We start from the raw sequence: 18546 nt of genomic DNA on the forward strand, positions 1-18546 counted from the left end.
GGAGAGAAGTACCCAGTAATCTTACACCTGAGTTTACCTGTGGAATCTACATAGACCTGGGTCACGATCTGGCCGCCCCGCCTGAGGCAGGGGCTCCGGGACACATTCTGCCAACATTTAGCTGGAGGAAGCAGGAGAACTGATTAGCACTGTGGTGGAAGGCGAAGAGGACAGGAAGGAAGGGTAAGGAGACAAAGTGGACAGAGTACCCTTGAAGGATGCAACTCCAACAGGGGACTCCAGCTCCGGGTCATTTGTTAGGAACAATTGAGAGAAAGATAGGAAAGGAGAAGACAGATCTAAACAGATCAGATCAGGATTAAATCATCTCTGGAGAGAGGAACCAAGTAACACTCAGCAGAGTCCGAGGTACAAGGAGAAAGGAGCAAGCAGTGTGGGAGTGTTAGGGCCCCATAAGAAACGAGTAAAGAGCTTTGGGTTCATAATGCCCTTGCGATTGCGGCAGAAGGTGCTGTGTTGGATCTGTGATGTTCTTGCAGATGGTTCTGCACCTTCAGATAAGGCCCAGGTGATGTTTTGCTAAGAATTGCTCAAGGATAGGGATTTGGGTCCAATTTCTGGGTGGAGATTTTCCAGAGGGCTCCACGGAGAGAATGGCCTCTGGTCAGGAGGGTGGCGTTGAGTTATGAGAACACTGGCCTTCTGAGGGCCACATAGCTGTGGGCACCTCATGCTGCTCTGCCCCAGGCTCCTCAGAGACCTGCATCCAGTTCCTGAGCTGGAGCAGGCCTGAGGTGTGGGGAGCAGTGCTGGTGTGTAAAATGCTGGTTTGGAACTGTGAGTACAATTAACGTGACTCACTGACTGCTCGTGGTCCCCAGCCTGCATGTCCCCAGAGGGTGGAGGGAATCAGCTGGGGTAAGCACACTGCGCCCGCTGCCCTTCCTGGCACACAGGGCAATTACTCAGACAGCTGCCATCTGGAAGGACAGGAGGCTGCTGAGCGAGAGGAGCCCAGTTCTGACCAAGGCCCGGGACCTGACCCTGTCAGCTCCAGGGCAGATTCTCAGAGGGCTCTTGAGGAGAAGCTGGGCCCGCAGTGTGCCCTTGTGTTTGGACAAAGGCACAGGGAGCGTTCTCCAGCCAGATGTCCTGCGAGCCAGGCGTTAAGTCTGTCAGCCACATGTGAGAGGGGAGGGAAATGAAGATGAGTGAGACATTTGATAAGTGGTTAAGAAGCACCCTCGTCTGTGCCTGGGTCTGTCATCTCCACACTCACAGTGAGAGATGACACAGTACCAGTGAAGGGAGAGTGGAGCATGCTTTAGAAATCCCCAGATCAGATATCAAATGCAGGAATGAGAAATATTTCAATAGCATGAGGCCAAGAGAAGATTGACAATGAGGTGAGAGCAGATGAGTGGAAATGGGAATGGGGAAACAGTGAAAGAGAAAATGGTGCAATGGTGGTGGTGATTGCACGTGTGTGTGTGTGTGCATGTGTGTGTGTATGTGCACACGTGCACACACATTTTTGTGCATGTGTCTGTGCTGGGGTGTTTTATTAGAATGAGCCTATGTGAAGGGTTTGTCTTGAAGAAGTCTTTTCCCTTACAGTGATGTACTTGTATTCATCAAAGTTTCTCAGACCCTGGGAGACGTGGGTCATAGCCATTGTTAAAGAGACTTGAGAGGCTGAGATCAGGAAGGCTGTGGGAGGTCAGACAGCCCAGACAAGAAGGTCAGGAGGCACTCTTTTATGCAAGTTAGAAAGCTGGGCGTGCTGTCAGCAGCCTGTTGTCCCTGCTACTCTGAGCAGCTGGAGAGCATTTTCTACTAACCTTTTCCAGGCATTCCCTTCATTAGCTTGCCCAGAAGCAGGAAGCGCTTCCTGACGGGAGGAGAAGACCTCCCCACCCCTAAGCGAGGCTGAAATGGATAAACATGAGGAGCAGCCCCACGAAGGAAATGACCCCTATGAACTGAATCCCTGTCCTGGCTCATGGTGGCTTCATGTTAGGGCATTTCAGGAGCTCTGTCTGCTCTACTCTTCCAGTTGTAAGTGGCTGAGATGCTGGGTGGCAGAGGTGACAATCATGTAAGAAGTAGCAGCAGGCCAAGCCCAGTGGGAGGAGCCACTGCACTGCTCCATCCAGGAGCCTCATTAAACCCTGGGACCTCAACACATTCAGCTTCCTCCCTCTCTCCGAGATGGCCAGCAGAAGGATGTGCCTGCTTCTGGGAGCTCTGGTGTTTGTATGGGCTGAGCTGGGCACTGAAGACCAACAAGAGGAAGAGGAAGTGACCTGCAGGTTGATGGGCAAGTTTGACCTGAATGGCTACGTGGATGCCAAGAACCATTCTGTTATTATTGGAGGTCTGTTTCCTATTCACTCCAGAACCATCCCAGCAAATGAGTCTAATTTTGAGGCGGTGTCAGCCAAATGCGAAGGGTGAGCCAAGTTTAAGGAGTTTTCTTTTCCTTCCATTCCAGGTGGCAGGTGCGGAGTGTTGGGCAGGGACAGCTGGAGCCATGGGTCTGTGTGATCAGACTGGGCTCTCATGCTTAAACAGCCCAATTTTTTTAAGGTAAACATCAGCACCAGCCACGCTTAGTGTCAGCCCGGTCTCTCCTAATTCCATGCTCACACAGGAAGGAATAGTTACCTGATGTGGAGCCTTATTTTCAGAGGGGTCTAGGGCCAGCAGCCCCGGGGGTTACTTCAGATGTGTCACACAGCTAGAACCCAGGAGCACCCAGACTTTCGAACTGGAGCCCAGGACCTCCTGGTGACTGATGGCTGCATTATGGTGTGAGAGGCACCAGGGAAGAAGTATGTAACATGACAGCCTAGCTGTCACCGGTAAGGCCTCAATTCTCCCCTGTGAAAGCATGGTGGGTGGCAGTGGCATGGATATTCGGGGTTCAGATTCCTCAGGCTGCCATAAGAGCTCTGCCCGACTGTGCTCACGTCAGGATGACCACAGAGCCCAGAAAACATGGGTCTTTCAATGCTCATGCGCTGGTGACCAAGTGTGGAGCTCAGGAGCGATGGATGGTGATAGGTGTATGGCTTCACATTCACACACACACACACACACACACACACACACACACACACACACACGGAGACACATTTGAGATATAGAAATTGCAAATGTTTTCCCTTCCTTTTACATTCTTTTTTCAGTTCTTTACAAATGCTTTAGTAACTGAAATAGTTGTGACCAATATAATGGCACAATTTCATGTTGGACAATCTACCTCGTGTGTATATGCTTCCATGGTGCCATGTTTTCATTACACTTACAAAACGATGTCATAAAATTTTAGCAATTTCTTAGCCCATTCAGTCACTTCCGAGGGTCAGTGGTGGAGTGGTTGTCCAGACTGCACAAGGTCCTGAGCTACCACATAGAGTGTTTACAGATTTCACTTCTTTTCTTTAATCATATTCTAGCCCTAGGATTGAGATGTCTCTGGAGGTCAAATCACCTTTCTTTTTTCTGGAAGGGAGAAGACTGAAATGGTCGCTGCTTATCTCCTCCTGCACCTTTCAGGGAATGGGGGGAGGAGGGGAAGGCTTGTCCAGACTTAAGATTGGACTTCTCACTGCACATTCTCAACAACAAACGAGAAAGATGGAATTTCTCACTATGTTTCTTTAGCTATTAATTTGTTGTGCCTTCTTCCTTAGAATGTCCGAAAGTTATATTTTTCAAAGGTTAAATGGAAAAGCCAATATACCCATTTCCATTTTATGTGAAAGGGCTGAAAGCACTTGTTGCTTGCCAGAGACAGCTGGCACTTTGGAGCCAGACACTATCAATAAAAAAGTAAACTGAATTGCTACCGTACTGTTGAAGTAACAAAATCCCCAAACAGCCAAGCAATTACAGCATGACAGGACTAAGTAGTGGAAGTCTTGGCTTTGCAATCTGTAGAGGCCCCAGCTGGGGATGAGTTTCCTGCCGAGGCTGAGGTGTGACCTGTGTGCATGGAACAGGCCTCACACAGAGGGGTTTGCATTTGTACAAAGCCATCTGACACTGGAGGAAAGGGGAGAGGAGTGTGTTTGGAGACACAGAGGGGGAAGCATGTGGCATGGGTGCAGAGAAAGCTTGAGAACGGTAAGGAGGAGACACTGTCAGCTAGAAATAGCTGCCTTCACAGGGATGTCATAGCAGGCAAAGGCATGTAATGGGGCTCATAGTATGTGCAACCCAAGTGCTGGTTTAATCGACTTGCATCTTAAAGATTGTTACAAATATGACAATTCTACTTAATATTGAAAATCACACTAAACCCAGTATGGAGAGGAGACAGGAGCATGTGGAATAGAAGAGCATTTTATGATGAGGTGAATCAGCAGTTCAGAAAGAGTACACCATGTAAAAGATAGACTCAGAAAGTTTCATCCTATGCCATTCACCATTGGATTCATATTTGAATCTTTGCACCCCATTGCCTCATTGTGAAAAATTAGCCAGCTCAGACAACTGTGGATCTGGCTGATGTATGGCAATATGCTGTTGTCACTCATCTGGACTTAAAGCTCCCTGTCTTCCAAACCCTTACAAGAGTCATTTTGCCTTTTGGCTTACAAGAGTGGTTTCCTTGGCAGGTTCAACTTCCGGGGATTCCGCTGGATGAAAACCATGATTCACACCATCAAGGAGATTAATGAGAGGAAGGACATTCTGCCCCACCACACTCTGGGCTATCAGATCTTTGATACCTGTTTCACTGTGTCCAAAGCAATGGAGTCATCTTTGGTGTTCCTCATGGGGCAGGAAGAAAACAAACCCAACATAAGAAACAGCACTGGGGCCTATCTGGCAGGAATTGTTGGATCAGGAGGCTCAGCCCTGTCGATTGCTACTTCAAAAGTTTTCAACTTGTACTCACTACCTCAGGTAGCTCAGGGTCTGGGGTGGTGTTCCTTTGAAAGAAACACAGCCTGTGCAGATGGAAATGGTGGGGAACTACAAGGTGGGCATGGAGGTGCCGGTGGGGTCAGGAATTACCAGCAGACTGCAGCACGGGAGGATTCCTGCCTGCTGAGTCGAGATGGAGACTCTTCTGTCCTTGGGGCTTCATTTGATGGATGGAGGAGGGGGGGGCAGTGACTTCCCTGTCCTGGGTGATGCTTATTGTGGTCTGGATAGAGTTCCGAAGATTCTCATGTTGACCTGGGATGTATTATTGATTGTGAATATTCATGACCCTACCTGTTCCCATGCCACTGATGTCAAGTGAGACTAGGAATTAAAAATGGGATACTTTCCTGGGATGTTGGCATTACAATTATTTAAAATTCTGAGAGAGGAACACATTTTCCTATAAATATAGATATTAGGAAGAATGGATTCCTGGGAAAATGTGGCATATTTCTTTTATTATTATTGTTAATTACATAATCAAACAGTGAGTTTATAATTCCATTGTCAGGTGATGAGTACAGTGCTTCCTGGTCAGTGTCACACCTTCTACCCTGCTGCTCCATTCCCCTCAGAACCCTGCCCTCAGGTAACCTAGTTCAGTGTTCACATAGCGGGCATTGAATAGAATGGCTGCATTTGCTCCTTCCTCCATCTCTCCCTTACATCCTTTTCTTCCTCCTTGTACTCCACTCAAATCATGTTTTCGTTTCCATGTGTTCCTTTTGGTGAACCATGCATTAGTTGCTCAGAGGTGTTACAACTTTGGTTTTTTCTGTAAGTATATCCTCCTTTAGTCAGTGTCTTTGTGTGCAAATGTGTTTAGTCTGGCATATGTTGTGGTGCATAGTTGTATTTTTTAAAATCTACTTTCCACATATTAGGGAAAATGTGAAATGTTTCTCTCACTGAGCCTGGCTTATTTCACTTAATACAGGTTTTTAGGTACATCCATTTCCCTGCAAAAGACGTAATAGTATTCTTTCTAATGGCTGTATTAAATTCCATTGTGCATAAACACCACATTTTCTTGATCCATTCATCCCTTATCAAGAATTTGGGCTGTTTCCATAACTTGACTATTATGAATAATGACAGCAACATACATGGGTATGCAAAGGTCTTTACTGAACACCTTGCAAATGAAATTACTTTCCTGATTTCCCTCTCTACATCATTATTTTGAAAATTTACTTTATTGGTACTATAAAGGTGATGTACAAAGGGATTTCAGTTATGTAAGTTAGGTAATAAGTACATTTCCTATCATACACTGCCTCCCTTCCCTCATTCACCCCCAATCTCTAGCCCTCCCCCTCCCCACTCCATCTCCACCTCCACCACGATTGTGTATTCATATTCAACACAATGTACAGGGAGAACCCCTATAGTACTTTTTCACACTTTCCCCCTCTAGTTCTGTGCCCCTCTACTCTCCCATAGACAGATGAATTAAGCAGACAGAAAGAAAATACAAACAACAAATCAAGAAGATGTTTCCATATCTTGGAGTTTGTTTGATATATATGTATATAATTTTATATAAAGAGGCATATAGGCTCTGCGTCTTTATGTTTCTCCCTTAATGGTATCTCTTTTGATCTCACTGTGTGTCAGTCTTTAGAATCCTGTGTAGTTTATCATATCCCAATGCAATTTAGATTTAACTTCCACATATGAGAAAAATCATGTGATGTTTGTCTCTCTGAGCTTAATAAGAATTGTACTAGATCCATGCAAACTACATAGTGTTCTTTCTAATGGCTGTGTAGAATTCCACTGTGTATAGGTACCACATTTTTTGATCCACTCATCTGTTATTGTGGGCATCTGGGCTGTTTCCACAATTTGACTATTGTGAGTAGTGCAGCAGTGAACAGGGGTGTGCAGGTGTCTTTATTGTATCCTGGCTTGTGATGTTCTGGATAGCCCAGGAGTGGTATGGCTGGGTCCTAAGAAAGATCTGTTTCGTTGCTTGAGAAAACTCCAGACTAGTGTCTAGAGGACTTGTAATAGTTTACATTTCTGCCAACAGTGCAATGGGGTTCCTTTGTCCTTATATCGCTGCCAACATTTGCTGCAAATTCACTATTTTCAACATTCTAAGTGGTGTGAGATGGTATCTCAGGGTAGCTTTGATTTACATTTCCTTTATGGCCAGGGATGATGAGCATTTCCTCATGTGTTTAATTGCCATTCTTGCCTCTTTTTCTGAGAAGTTTCTCCTTAGCTTCTTTGCCCATTTCATGATTCATTTATGAGCTATGGGAGAGGTTAGTTTCTTGAGCTCTGTGTATATTTTGGACATTAGGCCTGATGTGTCTGATGTATTGCTGGTAAAAATCTCCCAGTCTGTGGGCTGTTTTCCTAGTTTAGTAACCATGTCCTTTGCTGTGCAGAAACTCTTGATGTAGTCCCAGTTGTCAAGTCTTCTCTTATCTGCTATGTCTCTGGAACTCTTCTTAAAAAGTTTCTTTCTATACCTATTAGTTCTAGTGTTTCTCCTACTGTCTTTTGTAGTAATTTCAAATTTTGGGGTCTGATGTTGAAGTCTTTGATCTACGTTGAGTTGATATTAGTGCATGTTGACAAGCAGGGATCCACTTTTAATTTTCTGCCTATGGATGCCCAGTTTTCCCCCAAACCAATCATTGAAAGGACCATCTTTGAATCCACTGTTCAGATCACTGTAAGTATATGGTTTTAGGTCCATTGATCTTTGAGTGTATTTTTGTGCCAGTATCAGGCTGTTTCTTCTATTACAACTCTGCAGAAGAACTTGAGGTCTTTTTTTTTTTGCATAGAATTCCTTTGGTGCTTTTAGGACTTCTGTTGTTGCATATGAAACTTTTAGATTTTTTTTTCTATCTTGGCAATGAACTTCATTGGGATATCGATGGTGATTGTGTTGAATTTATATACCACTTTTGCAGTATGGCCATTTTCACAATATTAATTTTACCTATCCATCAACACGGAGGTTCTTTCTATTTCCTGATGTCATCTTTGGTTTCTTATACTTTGCACTGTACAGGTCTTTTCTTCCCTGGATAGGTTTATTCCCAGTGATTTATTTTTTTTAGGCTACGGCAAATGGAGCTGTTTTCCTGATTTCCGTCTCAGCTTCTACAGTGTTGGTGTACAGCAAGCCTACTGATTTTTTATGGGTTAATTTGTATCCTGCTGCTTTGCTAAAGTTATCTACCAGCTGCAGGAGCTTGGGGACTGGAGTCATTTTGGTCCTTTTGATATGGTTGTGTTCTCTGCAAATAGAGATAGTTTGGCTTCTTTATCCTCTGTGAATCTCTTATGTCTTTTTTTTTAATCTTATAGCCCTGGCTAGAAACTCCAGAACAATGAAATGTAATATGTAATGTGAGGAATGGAAAATGAATTATTGTTGTAATGTGGATGATGTATTATTGTAATGGAATTGTGGAAATTAGGGACTGCAGTTTAGAGCCCTTCCCTCTCCTCTGCTCCCCTCTGCCATTGTTTACTCTCCTTTCCCCCTGCTTCCCTCTGCCATTGTTTAGTCAGACCTAACACCTTTCCCTGGCTTCCCTCCCTCAGTCACTGTTCACCCAGACTTAACACCCTATTTCCTACTGTTTGTTCACCAGGGCTGCATCTTGAGACCTCCTGGGGCCTACTGCTAGATACATTCTTGACTAAAGAAGTATGAGATTTATAGGATGAAGCCCCTGTGAGATTTATGGTGTGAAACCCCTAGCATGTTTGCTGGCCTTCCTTAAAAACTACCTGCTTTTGCAAACAGGGGCTGCACTCTGAGATCCCGACCTTGGGGTATGGTCCTGGCACATCAGCTCCTTCCCTGCTCAATAAACTTTTAACATCTTAGTCATGTTCTGAGTTGTCTTATAGTTTGTCCACCTCTGGATCTCATTTCAGTTGCAGAAAAGTGGAGAGGATGGCCATTTGGCCTTGTTCTTGTTTTTTAGAGAAAGTGGTTTTAGTTTTTTTTTGATATTGAGTATGATGTTGCCTGTTGGTCTGTCATATATAACTTCTATTGTTTTTGAGGCATATTCCTTCTATTTCGAGCTTCTCCAGAGCTTTTAACATGAGTGGACATTGGATTTTATGAAAGGATTTCCCTAAGGTCTATTGAGAAGGTAATGTGGTTTGTGTCTTTGGCTCTCTGGATTTTGTATGTTAAATGAGCCTTGTATCTCTGAGAGAAAACACATGTAATCACAATGCAGGGGTTTTTGGTTACTTTGAATTCTGTTGGCTAGTATTTTATTGAAGAGCTTTGCATCTGTGTTGATCAAAGGCTATAGTTTTCTTTATTCACTGGATCCCTACTTGATTTGGGAATGAGTGTGATTCTGGCTTCATGGAGGGAGTTTGGGATTTATCCTTCTCTTTTTTAATTCATAGAAACATTTGAACATTATTGGTGTTACTTCAAATTTAAAAGACTTCTGTTATTCAGCTCTGAATCCATTGGAACCTGGGTTTCTCCTTGTTGGAGACCTCATCTCATTGCATGATTTAAGTCTGTTTAGTTGGTTTATATGTTCTTGGTTAAGCTTTGGCAATTTGTATGTTCCTAGAAATTTATTTATTTCTACTACGTTTTTCAGAAGTCTCTTATTATTACTTTGGTACTCTTTTTCTTCTCCATCTCTTCTTGCTCTCACAAGAGTCCGTCCCTAGATAGTTGTTGGCTTTTGAAATTGGCATTTCGTCTTATGAATTTTGTAAACTTGGTTGTGATTTTTGCTTTGGGCTTCAGGGACTGTATATGTCGTTTCAATCATGTATGAAGTTTGGGGTTGCTAGGATGAGGTATCTTGGTTGGATTTTGTGTTTGGAAGCTTTCAGGACAAGGTGTTGCAAGCAGTGTACTGGGTTCTGGCCAGATATTAAGATTCTGTCCCATTCCACACTGTGGGATGGGGTCATCTGATGTCCCGACCTCGGTTTAGGCCATGGTGGATCCCCCCACCACTGCTGTCCTTGGAGCTCTAGTGTCGGGCCTGAATCTGCACCAGAGCAGGTGGTTTTCCTCAGGCACAGGCTGCAGGCTGGCTCAGCCCACATCTTGGACTGGTGTCTGCTTCTGTGGTGTGGTGTCTGTGCCAGTGTCTGGCAGAGGGTGAGCCCTGGGGTTGGGTGGGGTGGGGTTCTTGCAGGGCAGTGTAGGAAGGTCATCCTAGACAAGTCCCCTCTGGTATCTACTTCCCACGGTGGGTACCAGGACATCAACCTCGAGACCAGGTGTGAGCCTGCCGTGGCAGGCTCCTGTGGGGAGATGGGCCTCAGTGGAGGAGTTGGGTTCTGCCAACAGTTGTGGTATAATACAGGACACGAGCATCCAAAGAAAACCGAGGCTGCTGCACAGCAAACAACGTGAGCCTCTGGTGCACAGTGTGGGGTTGTGACCTGTGGTGGCCTTCCACAGGACATGGAAGAGGCCGGGGAAAGGGCTTTGCCTCTTTGCTTTCTTCCATGATGGCACCCCTTCATGGACGGGAGGGTCAGGCAGGTGGGATCACCACCATTGCTCCCCCCTTCTGTGGGAGGGTTCCTGACATACGGGTCACCACCAGTGCTGCCCACCCCCACCCCACCATGGGAGGGTTCCTGGCAGGGTGCTCATGTTTCTTGGCATTGGTTTTGAGTCAGTGTTGTGGCGAATGTTTTTTTTGTTTTTGTTTTTGTTTTTGCTTGCATCTGGATGAGGCCTTTTCCTGTTCCTGGTCTGTATGAAAAGTTTCCTTCCTTTTTCAGTGTCATTTGCGATCTGTCCTGGATTTTCTTTTTATTACTTCCTACTTGAAGTGGCATTTTCATGGTCATCCTCCCTATAGCCTTTCTACTTGTTCGCCAATTCAACCACAGACTACTGCAAAGAAATTGCAAGCAATATTGGTGCTACAATTGATTCTTGACTCGGTATTGCCAAAAGATGAGATACCTACTGAGATACCATGGGACATACACTCACAGTTATGTCAACCATCACATGGAGGCAAGGTCATAGCACTCACCGAGCATGTGTGGGGAGGTAGAATAAAGACCAAAGCAAACTTCGGTGGGCAGCTGGTTACTGACTTTCTATCCAGGATGTGGAAAACAATTGTAGGTTAAATGCTTGTGATCCAATCCCTAGGCCACCTCTTAACTTCCATCTCTATCTCTCTGAGTATATCTCTGTCTCAATGCCTCTACCTCCATATCTCTCTCTTTCCCTCTAGTGTCCCATCGGTGTGCAAGGTGGAAATTCAAGATTAAATCATTGAAAACTTCAATATAGTAATTAATCACTGTAACCCAAGTGTTGGACCTTCTGAGAATGGTCCTTTCAGACTGCAGTAGCCAGGAGCATTTTTCCTTTGCACAATAAGCAGAAGAGAGCACTGGAAAAACTCAGTTACAGGATTTTTTTTTTTGCCAGTCCTGGGCTTGAGCTCAGGGCCTGAGCACTGTCCTTGGACTTTCTCAAGGCTAGAGCTCTACCACTTGAGCCTCAGCACCACTTCTGGCTTTTTTTCTATGTATGTGGTACCGAGGAATTGAACCCCGGTCTTCGTGCATGCTAGGCAAGCACTCAACCACTAGGCCAAACTTCCGGCCCCAAGTTACAGGATTTTTATTGAAACAAGGAAGTGGATCAGCACTTCTATCTGGGTGCATTAAGGTGAACAACCAAGAAGCTTGACTATAGTTCTTTTCCTTGGTAGGTCCCTATCTGTTTTGGGTTGAGTGTAATGCCAGATGCATAGAATGGGTTGGTAGTAAACCCTCCCTTTCTATTTTGTTGAAAAGTTCAAAAATATTGATGTTAGTTCTCCTCTGAAGGATTTACAAAATTCAACTGTAAATCCCGCAGGTCCTGGGATTTTCTTGAGTAAAAGGTCATTTTATTGTTTCATTGTTGAATAAGTTCTGTTATATGGGAGTACTTCATTTCCTTGGTTTCCCGTATTTCTTGTATTTCTGGGATGGGCTTTACTGATTGGAAGACCTTTTTGGTATAGATTTTCAGGAACCTGAGGTCACCCTAGTGGCTTTTCTCTGTGTTCTTGGTTGGCTAGGCAATTGATGGTTTGATAGGGTATATCTCTCTACTGGTGTGGTGTGTATGTCAGCATCGGTACCTTGTTTCAGTTCACAGTGGTAGAAATCGTACATACCAGGTGGTCACTTTCATTGATCTTTCTGTTTTTCTAGGATCCCGAGTCTGCCCCCTACTTGTATAGGGTTGGGGCAGAGCTGGTCACCAGCTGAGTGATAACCACGCCCTGGGCCCAGTTGAGTGAGGTAACTGTTTCCCTGCATTAACGCAGACAGGTCTCTGGATCGGGCCCTGCTCCTCCGCCCCTGTTCCCATATGTCTAGGGCAGAGCTGCAGGCTGGGAGGCAGCCTGTGTTGCCCTTAGCTCTGGGGAATGCAGTTCAGTTGAGTCTCTGAATGGAAGTCTTTTGGTGCTGGTTCCCTGTGGGGGAGCTTTCCTTCAGGCTGGCCCTACAGGGACGGACAGTGGGGGCTGAGCTGGTTCATGGGATGAGATCGCACTCTGCCTCTTTTGTTGGCTGGGGCTCTGTTTGTCATTGAGGGCGTGGCTGGGGTGGGGGTTCAGTTGGTTGGTTGGCTGGCTCAGCTGTGGGGCTGAGCTGGGTATGGACTGGGTTGGTTGGTTGGCTGGCTCAGCTGTGGGGCTAAGCTGGGGTGTGGATTCGGTTGATTGTTTGGCTAGCTCAGCTGTAGGAATGAGCAGGGTTGTGGATTCGGTTGGTTGGTTGGGACTGGCTGGTTCAGCTGTAGGGCTAAGCTGGGGTGTATATTCAGTTGGTTGGTTGGTTGGTTGGTTAGATGGCTCGCCGTGGAGCTGAGGTAGGGTGTGGATTTGGTTGGTAGGATGGTTGGCTGGCTCAGCTGTAAGGCCGAGCTGGCCTGTGGATTCCGTTGGTTGGTTGGGACTGGCTGGCTCAGCTGTGAGGTTGAGCTGGGGTGTGGATTTGGTTGGTTGGTTGGTTGGTTGGCTGGCTCAGCTGTGAGGCTGAGCTGGGGTGTGGATTCGGTTGGTTGATTGGTTGGGACTGGCTGGATCAGCTGTGGGGTTGAGCTGGGGTGTGAATTCTGTTGGTTGGTTGGCTGGCTCAGCTGTGAGGCTGAGCTGGAGGTTGTATTTGGTTGGTTGGTTGGTTGGTTGGCTGGCCCAGCTGTTGGGCTAAGCTGGGGTGTGGATTCAGTTGTTTGGTTGGCTGGTTGGCTGGATCAGCTGAGGGGCTGAGCTGGGATGTAGATTCGATTGGATGATTGGTTGGTTGGCTGGCTCAGCTGTGGGGCTGAGCTGGGGTGTGGTTTCAGTTGGTTGGTTGGTTGGTTGGTTGGTTGGATGGCTCAGATGTGGGGCTGAGCTGGGGTGTAGATTCGGTTGGTGGGTTGGCTGGGTGGCTCAGCTGTGGGCCTTAGCTGGGTGTGGATTCTGTTGGTTGGTTGTTTGGCAGGCTTAGCTGTGGGCCTTAGCTGGGGTGTGGATTCTGTTGGTTGTTTGTTTGTTTAGCTGGCTCAGCTGTGGGGCTGATCTGGGGAGTGTATGGCTGGCTTATTGGTTGGTTGGCTGGCTCAGTTTTGGGGCTGAGCTGGGGTGTGGATTCTGTTTGGAGCAGCACCCTGATTCCTCTTCTTGTTCCTCTTCTGTGAGGCAGGAAGGTATGTCCTCACTCTATGTCCTGACCCGCTGTACTACCAGCCCAGTGGGCTCCTTGTGTTCCCAGCACAAATATGTGTCCCTTGTTCAGAGTCCCAATCTGTGATGTGGCAGGTAGCAGGCAGAGGCCCTTGTTGTGTACTGAGGCCAGGAGTCACTGTTGACTCTGAGCTTAGAGTACAGCTCTGTCCCTTTGCTTTTGTCCCTCCCTACCCTGTGATGCGGCAGGCAGGAGGCAGAGGCCCTTGAGTGCTGAGGCCTGAGGGCCCTGTTGACTCTGAGTTTAGAGTAGAGCTTTGGCCCCTCCCTGTTGTGCTTTGTGCTGATGTACACTCATCTATGCCTTTCCCCTGGGTCAGCTGGACAGCATAAACGTGGAACTGACTAATGGTGCCTGGTATCTGTGTGGCCTTTCCACCCCAGGTTTCTCCTGTGGGTTCATGTTCTGTGTTCAGGGCAGCTGTGTAGTGGGCTCCTTGGTTGTGCTGGTCCATCCTGCATGGTGTTCAGCTGCAGCCAGGGTGCTTCACCAAGCAGAGATCTTTGTCTCACAGCTGCAGACCTGGTTCCATGCATTTGATATTTGTAGATACTTTTCCTCCTCTTTCTGAGGTGTAAGTTTTTTTTTGCCAGTCCTGGGACTTGAACTCAGGGCCTGATCACTGTCCTTGGGCTTTCTCAAAGCTAGAGCTCTACCACTTGAGCCTCAGCACCACTTCTGGCTTTTTTCTATGTATGTGGTACTGAGGAATGGAACCTGGGTCTTTGGGCATGCTAGGCAAGCACTCTACCACTAGGACAAACTCCCGGCCCCAGGCATCTACTTTTGAACTGAATTTCCCAGTCAGAGCCCTGTATTTTTGATTGAGCAGACAGAGCTCTTAAGATTGCACAGCCTTGCTGGTGCTGTGTCTCATGCCTGTCATCCTAGCTACTCAGGAGGCTGAAATCTGAAGATCATGGTTCAAAGCCAGCCCGGGCACTAAAGGCTGTGATACCCTTATCTCCAATTAATCACTAGAAAAGGGGAGGTGGGGCTATGGCTCCAGGGGTAGGGCAGAAGCCTTGAGCTGAAGAGCCAGGGACAACCTCCAGGCTCAGAGTTCAAGCCCCATGATCCACCCCCCCCAAAAAAAAAGATTGCACAGCATCTAATGTGCCATTTTCTTCCAATCTCTGGTGCATAGATATTGACCACTGACAGTTCTTCCTAGAACATTCCCTTTATTAATGTAAAGATACTTTATCTTTTCTTACTGAATTTAACATGAAGTCTCTTTGATCAAATATCAGCATAGTAACTACTCCTGCCTTATTGAAAGATGCATTTGCTTGGAAGGCCTCTTTCCAACCTTTCACTTGGAATTTGTGTTTATCTTTGAAAGTGAGATGTGTTTCATGGAGACAATGTATGGTTGGATTCTGTTTGTTGGTCCTGGCTGCTGCATGACATCTTTTGATTGGAGAATTTAGCCCACTGAAATGTAAGGTTACTGTTGAGTGATATGCTATATGAGTTGTGTTGTGATGCTTGCTTCTTTTTTCTTCCCATTTCCCATTTACTCCTCTAGCAGGATTTTTTTATTCACCAGATAGAAGGTGCATTACTTCACACACATTGATACCCCTTCTCATGTTTTTGTCCCCATTTCCTCCTCCTACTCCCTCCCCTCATCTTGTTTGCCCCCCTTCCCTTTCCTATTTCAAATAAACAAATAATCATATATACAATATATCAGATAACAAGGTAAAATACTGTAACAATATGAGAATAACCAAGGGACAACAAAAAAGATGAGAAATAACACAGTATATTAAAAATGACAATCACACATTATACAGTTCCTGTTTCCATATCTGGCAGGTCCTTTCATTTAGCGTCAGCCTACATAGCCTTATGTATCTAGGTTTTAAACTATTGTAATCCTCTGCTAGGAACATCCAAGGTTTGTACTAATTATGACAAATGAGGGAAGCCATTGAGCCTATGTTCTTTTGGGTCTGGCTTACTTCACTTAATATGATTTTTTCCAAGTCTTTCCATTTCCTTACAAATGGGATGATGTCATTCTTTCTGATGGCAGAATAGAATTCCACTGTGTATAAATATACAATGATTGTTGATCCAATTTGAGGGGCATCTGGGTTGGTTCCATATCTTTGCTATGGTAAATAGTGCTGCAATGAACATTGTTGTGCTAGTGGCTTTAATATGTCCTTGTTTCTGGATGATTGGGTAATTGGGTAAATGCCAAGTAGTGGAATTGCTGGGTCATAGGGGAGCTCTAGGTTTAGCCTTTTTTTTCTTTTTTGCATTTTTATTGTAATTAGTAAAAGGGTTACATGATATTTGCCAGATAGAAGGTGCATTAATTCACGTACATTGATACCCTTTCACATGTCTTGGTACCCATTTCCCTCCCCCCCCACACCCCTCACCTGTCTTGGTTTTCCCCCCTTCCCTCTCAAATTTCAAATAACCAAATACAAATAAATTCAATATATCAGATAACAAAGTGAGATACTATAACAATATGAGATAACCAAGGGACAGCAAAAGAGATGAGAGACAACATAGTACATTAAGGACAACAATCATTCGTTATATGGCTTTTGTTTCGATATCCTGGAGGTCCTTTCAATTAGCTTCATTTTGAGGAACTTCCATACTGCTTTCCATAGTGGTTGAACGAGTTTGCACTCCCACCAACAGTGTAGTAGTGATCCCTCTTTGTCACATCCCCGCCAGCATCTGTTGATATTACATTTCTTGATTATGGCCATTTTAACTGGAGTGAGGTGGAATCTTAGAGTTGTTTTGATTTGCGTTTCTTTTATGGCCAGAGATGTCGTGCATTTCTTCATGTGTCTATAGGCCATTTTTATTTCTTCTTCAGAGAAGACTCTCTTTAAGTCTTTGGCCCATCTTTTAATGGGATGGTTGTTTCTTTGAAGATTAGTTTTGGAGTGATTTAGTTTTTGTTTTTGTTTGATTTGTTTTGATTTAGTTTTTTTTTTTTTTTTTTTTTTTTTTTTTTTTTTTTTTTTTTTTTTTTTGCCAGTCCTGGGCTTGAGCTCAGGGCCTGAGCACTGTCCTTGGACTTTCTCAAGGCTAGAGCTCTACCACTTGAGCCTCAGCACCACTTCCGGCTTTTTTCTATGTATGTGGTACCGAGGAATCGAACCCGGGTCTTCATGCATGCTAGGCAAGCACTTTTAACCACTAGGCCAAACTCCCGGCCTTGATTTAGTTTTTTTAGTTGTTGATATGTTTTAGATATGAGACCTTTGTCCATTGTATGGTTAGTGAAGTTCTTCTCCCACTCTGTAGGCTTTCGAGTTAGTTTGCTAGTTATGTCTTTTGCCATACAGAAGCTCTGCAGTCAAATGCAGTCCCACTTATCCAAACTGTCTTTGATTTGTTGTGTTTCTGGGTCTTTATCAAGAAACTTTTGGCCTGTGCCAAGGAGATCTAGGCTATCTCCCATTCCTACTTGTAAAGTTTTCAGTGTATCTGCTTTTACCTCCAGCTCTTTGATCCATTTGGAGTTAATCCTGGTACAGGGTGACATAGAAGGATCCAACTTTAGTTTTCTGCAGGTGCTTAACCAGTTCTACCAGTACCACTTGATGAAGAGACTGTTTTTCTTCCATTCTACTTTTTTGGCTCCCTTATCAAAGATTAAGTGGCCAACGGAATTTTTTTAAACTGCTTGTTTGATCTTGTCTTGTTCTGACACTTTAGGCTCTTCCTTTAGATTCCTTTGTAGTGCTAGTGTAGTTATGAGTTCCTGTTGTCTTTGTTTATCATGGCAGATTAACTTTCTTCAACTATTGAGAATAATAGCTTGGTTGTGCATTAGTTTGGATTGATAATTGTCATTCGGAGATTGAATTATATTTCTCTAAGCTTTCCTTGCATTCAGAGTTCACACTGAGAAATCTGTGGTTATTCTAATCTTTTTTTCTATTGTAATAAAGTTACCTCTTGGATTTTACTGCCTTTAAATTTAATTTCTTATTTCCTAAGTCCATAGATTTTACAGTGTGTCAGGAAGTGCTTCATGTTTAGTCTTGTTTGAGTGAAATTCTGCCATGCCTCTGTCAGATGGTGAGATTCTCTTTCTTGAAATTAGGATAGTTTTCTGTTTTGAGCATTTAGTTTTTAATTCTTCTTTCATGGTTATTCAAGGTACCTATAAATTTGATCTTTTAGCAAAGCCCACTAGTTCTTTAATATCCCTTTAGCATATTCTCAATTATTTTTTTCATTTTTTGTGACTGTTGTTCAAATTCATCTGCTTTATCACCAACCCTTGTTAGTGTGTTTTCAACTCCTTTTATTGAATTGCCTATGTTTTCACCTGTGTTTTGTAATATAGGCATGCTTTTCAGATTTTTGTTAATATCATTTCACCTAGTCTGCATTTTCTTACACGTCTAACTTCTCTTGGTGTTCTTCAGGATTTTCAAGTATCTATTTTTTTTATTTCATTAGCCATTTTTCTTAATGTTACTTTAATAACGCTTAGTCTGTCTTTCTTCTTTCTTTCTTCCTTCCTTTCTCACTCCCTTCTCTTTCTTCCCTCCCTCTTTTCCTTCCCCCATTTCTTCTTTTCTCCCTTCTTCCCTCCTTTCCCCCTTCCCTTTTCTTTTTTTTCTCTTTGTCTTTCTCTCCTTTTTTGATTTTGCCACTTCGGAGTCTTGAACTCAGGGCCTGGGCACTGTCCTTGGGCTTTTTCAAGTCTAGAGCTCTACCACTTGAGCCACAGCACCACTTCCAGCTTTTTCTGTGCGTTTGAAACTGAGGAATCAAACCCAGGGCTTCATGCATGCAACATCAGCATTCTATGACTAAGCCACATTTCCAGCCCTCTCTCCTCCCCCCCCCTCATTCTCTTTCTCTGGTTCCTTCTTTCTCTTTATTTCTCTCCTTCCTTATTTCTTTATCTTTCTC

The 18546-nt window shown here is 44.6% G+C and overlaps 1 protein-coding gene across 1 annotated transcript in view; it reads left to right on the forward strand.

Annotated features, from left to right (window-relative positions):
* Positions 1-2172: 2172 nt before the first annotated feature.
* LOC150068436 (vomeronasal type-2 receptor 1-like) overlaps positions 2173-18546 on the forward strand; it is a 34726-nt gene continuing 18352 nt past the window's right edge. Inside the window, exons 1-2 of the mRNA XM_090333097.1 lie at positions 2173-2414; positions 4587-4878. Of these exons, the coding sequence (XP_090189223.1) occupies positions 2173-2414; positions 4587-4878 (534 nt within the window). The remainder of the gene's footprint in view (positions 2415-4586; positions 4879-18546) is intronic.

Source organism: Megascapheus bottae, chromosome 1 (genome assembly GCF_031878675.1).
Source record: "Megascapheus bottae isolate mThoBot1 chromosome 1, mThoBot2.hap1, whole genome shotgun sequence".
Lineage (NCBI taxonomy): Eukaryota > Metazoa > Chordata > Mammalia > Rodentia > Geomyidae > Megascapheus > Megascapheus bottae.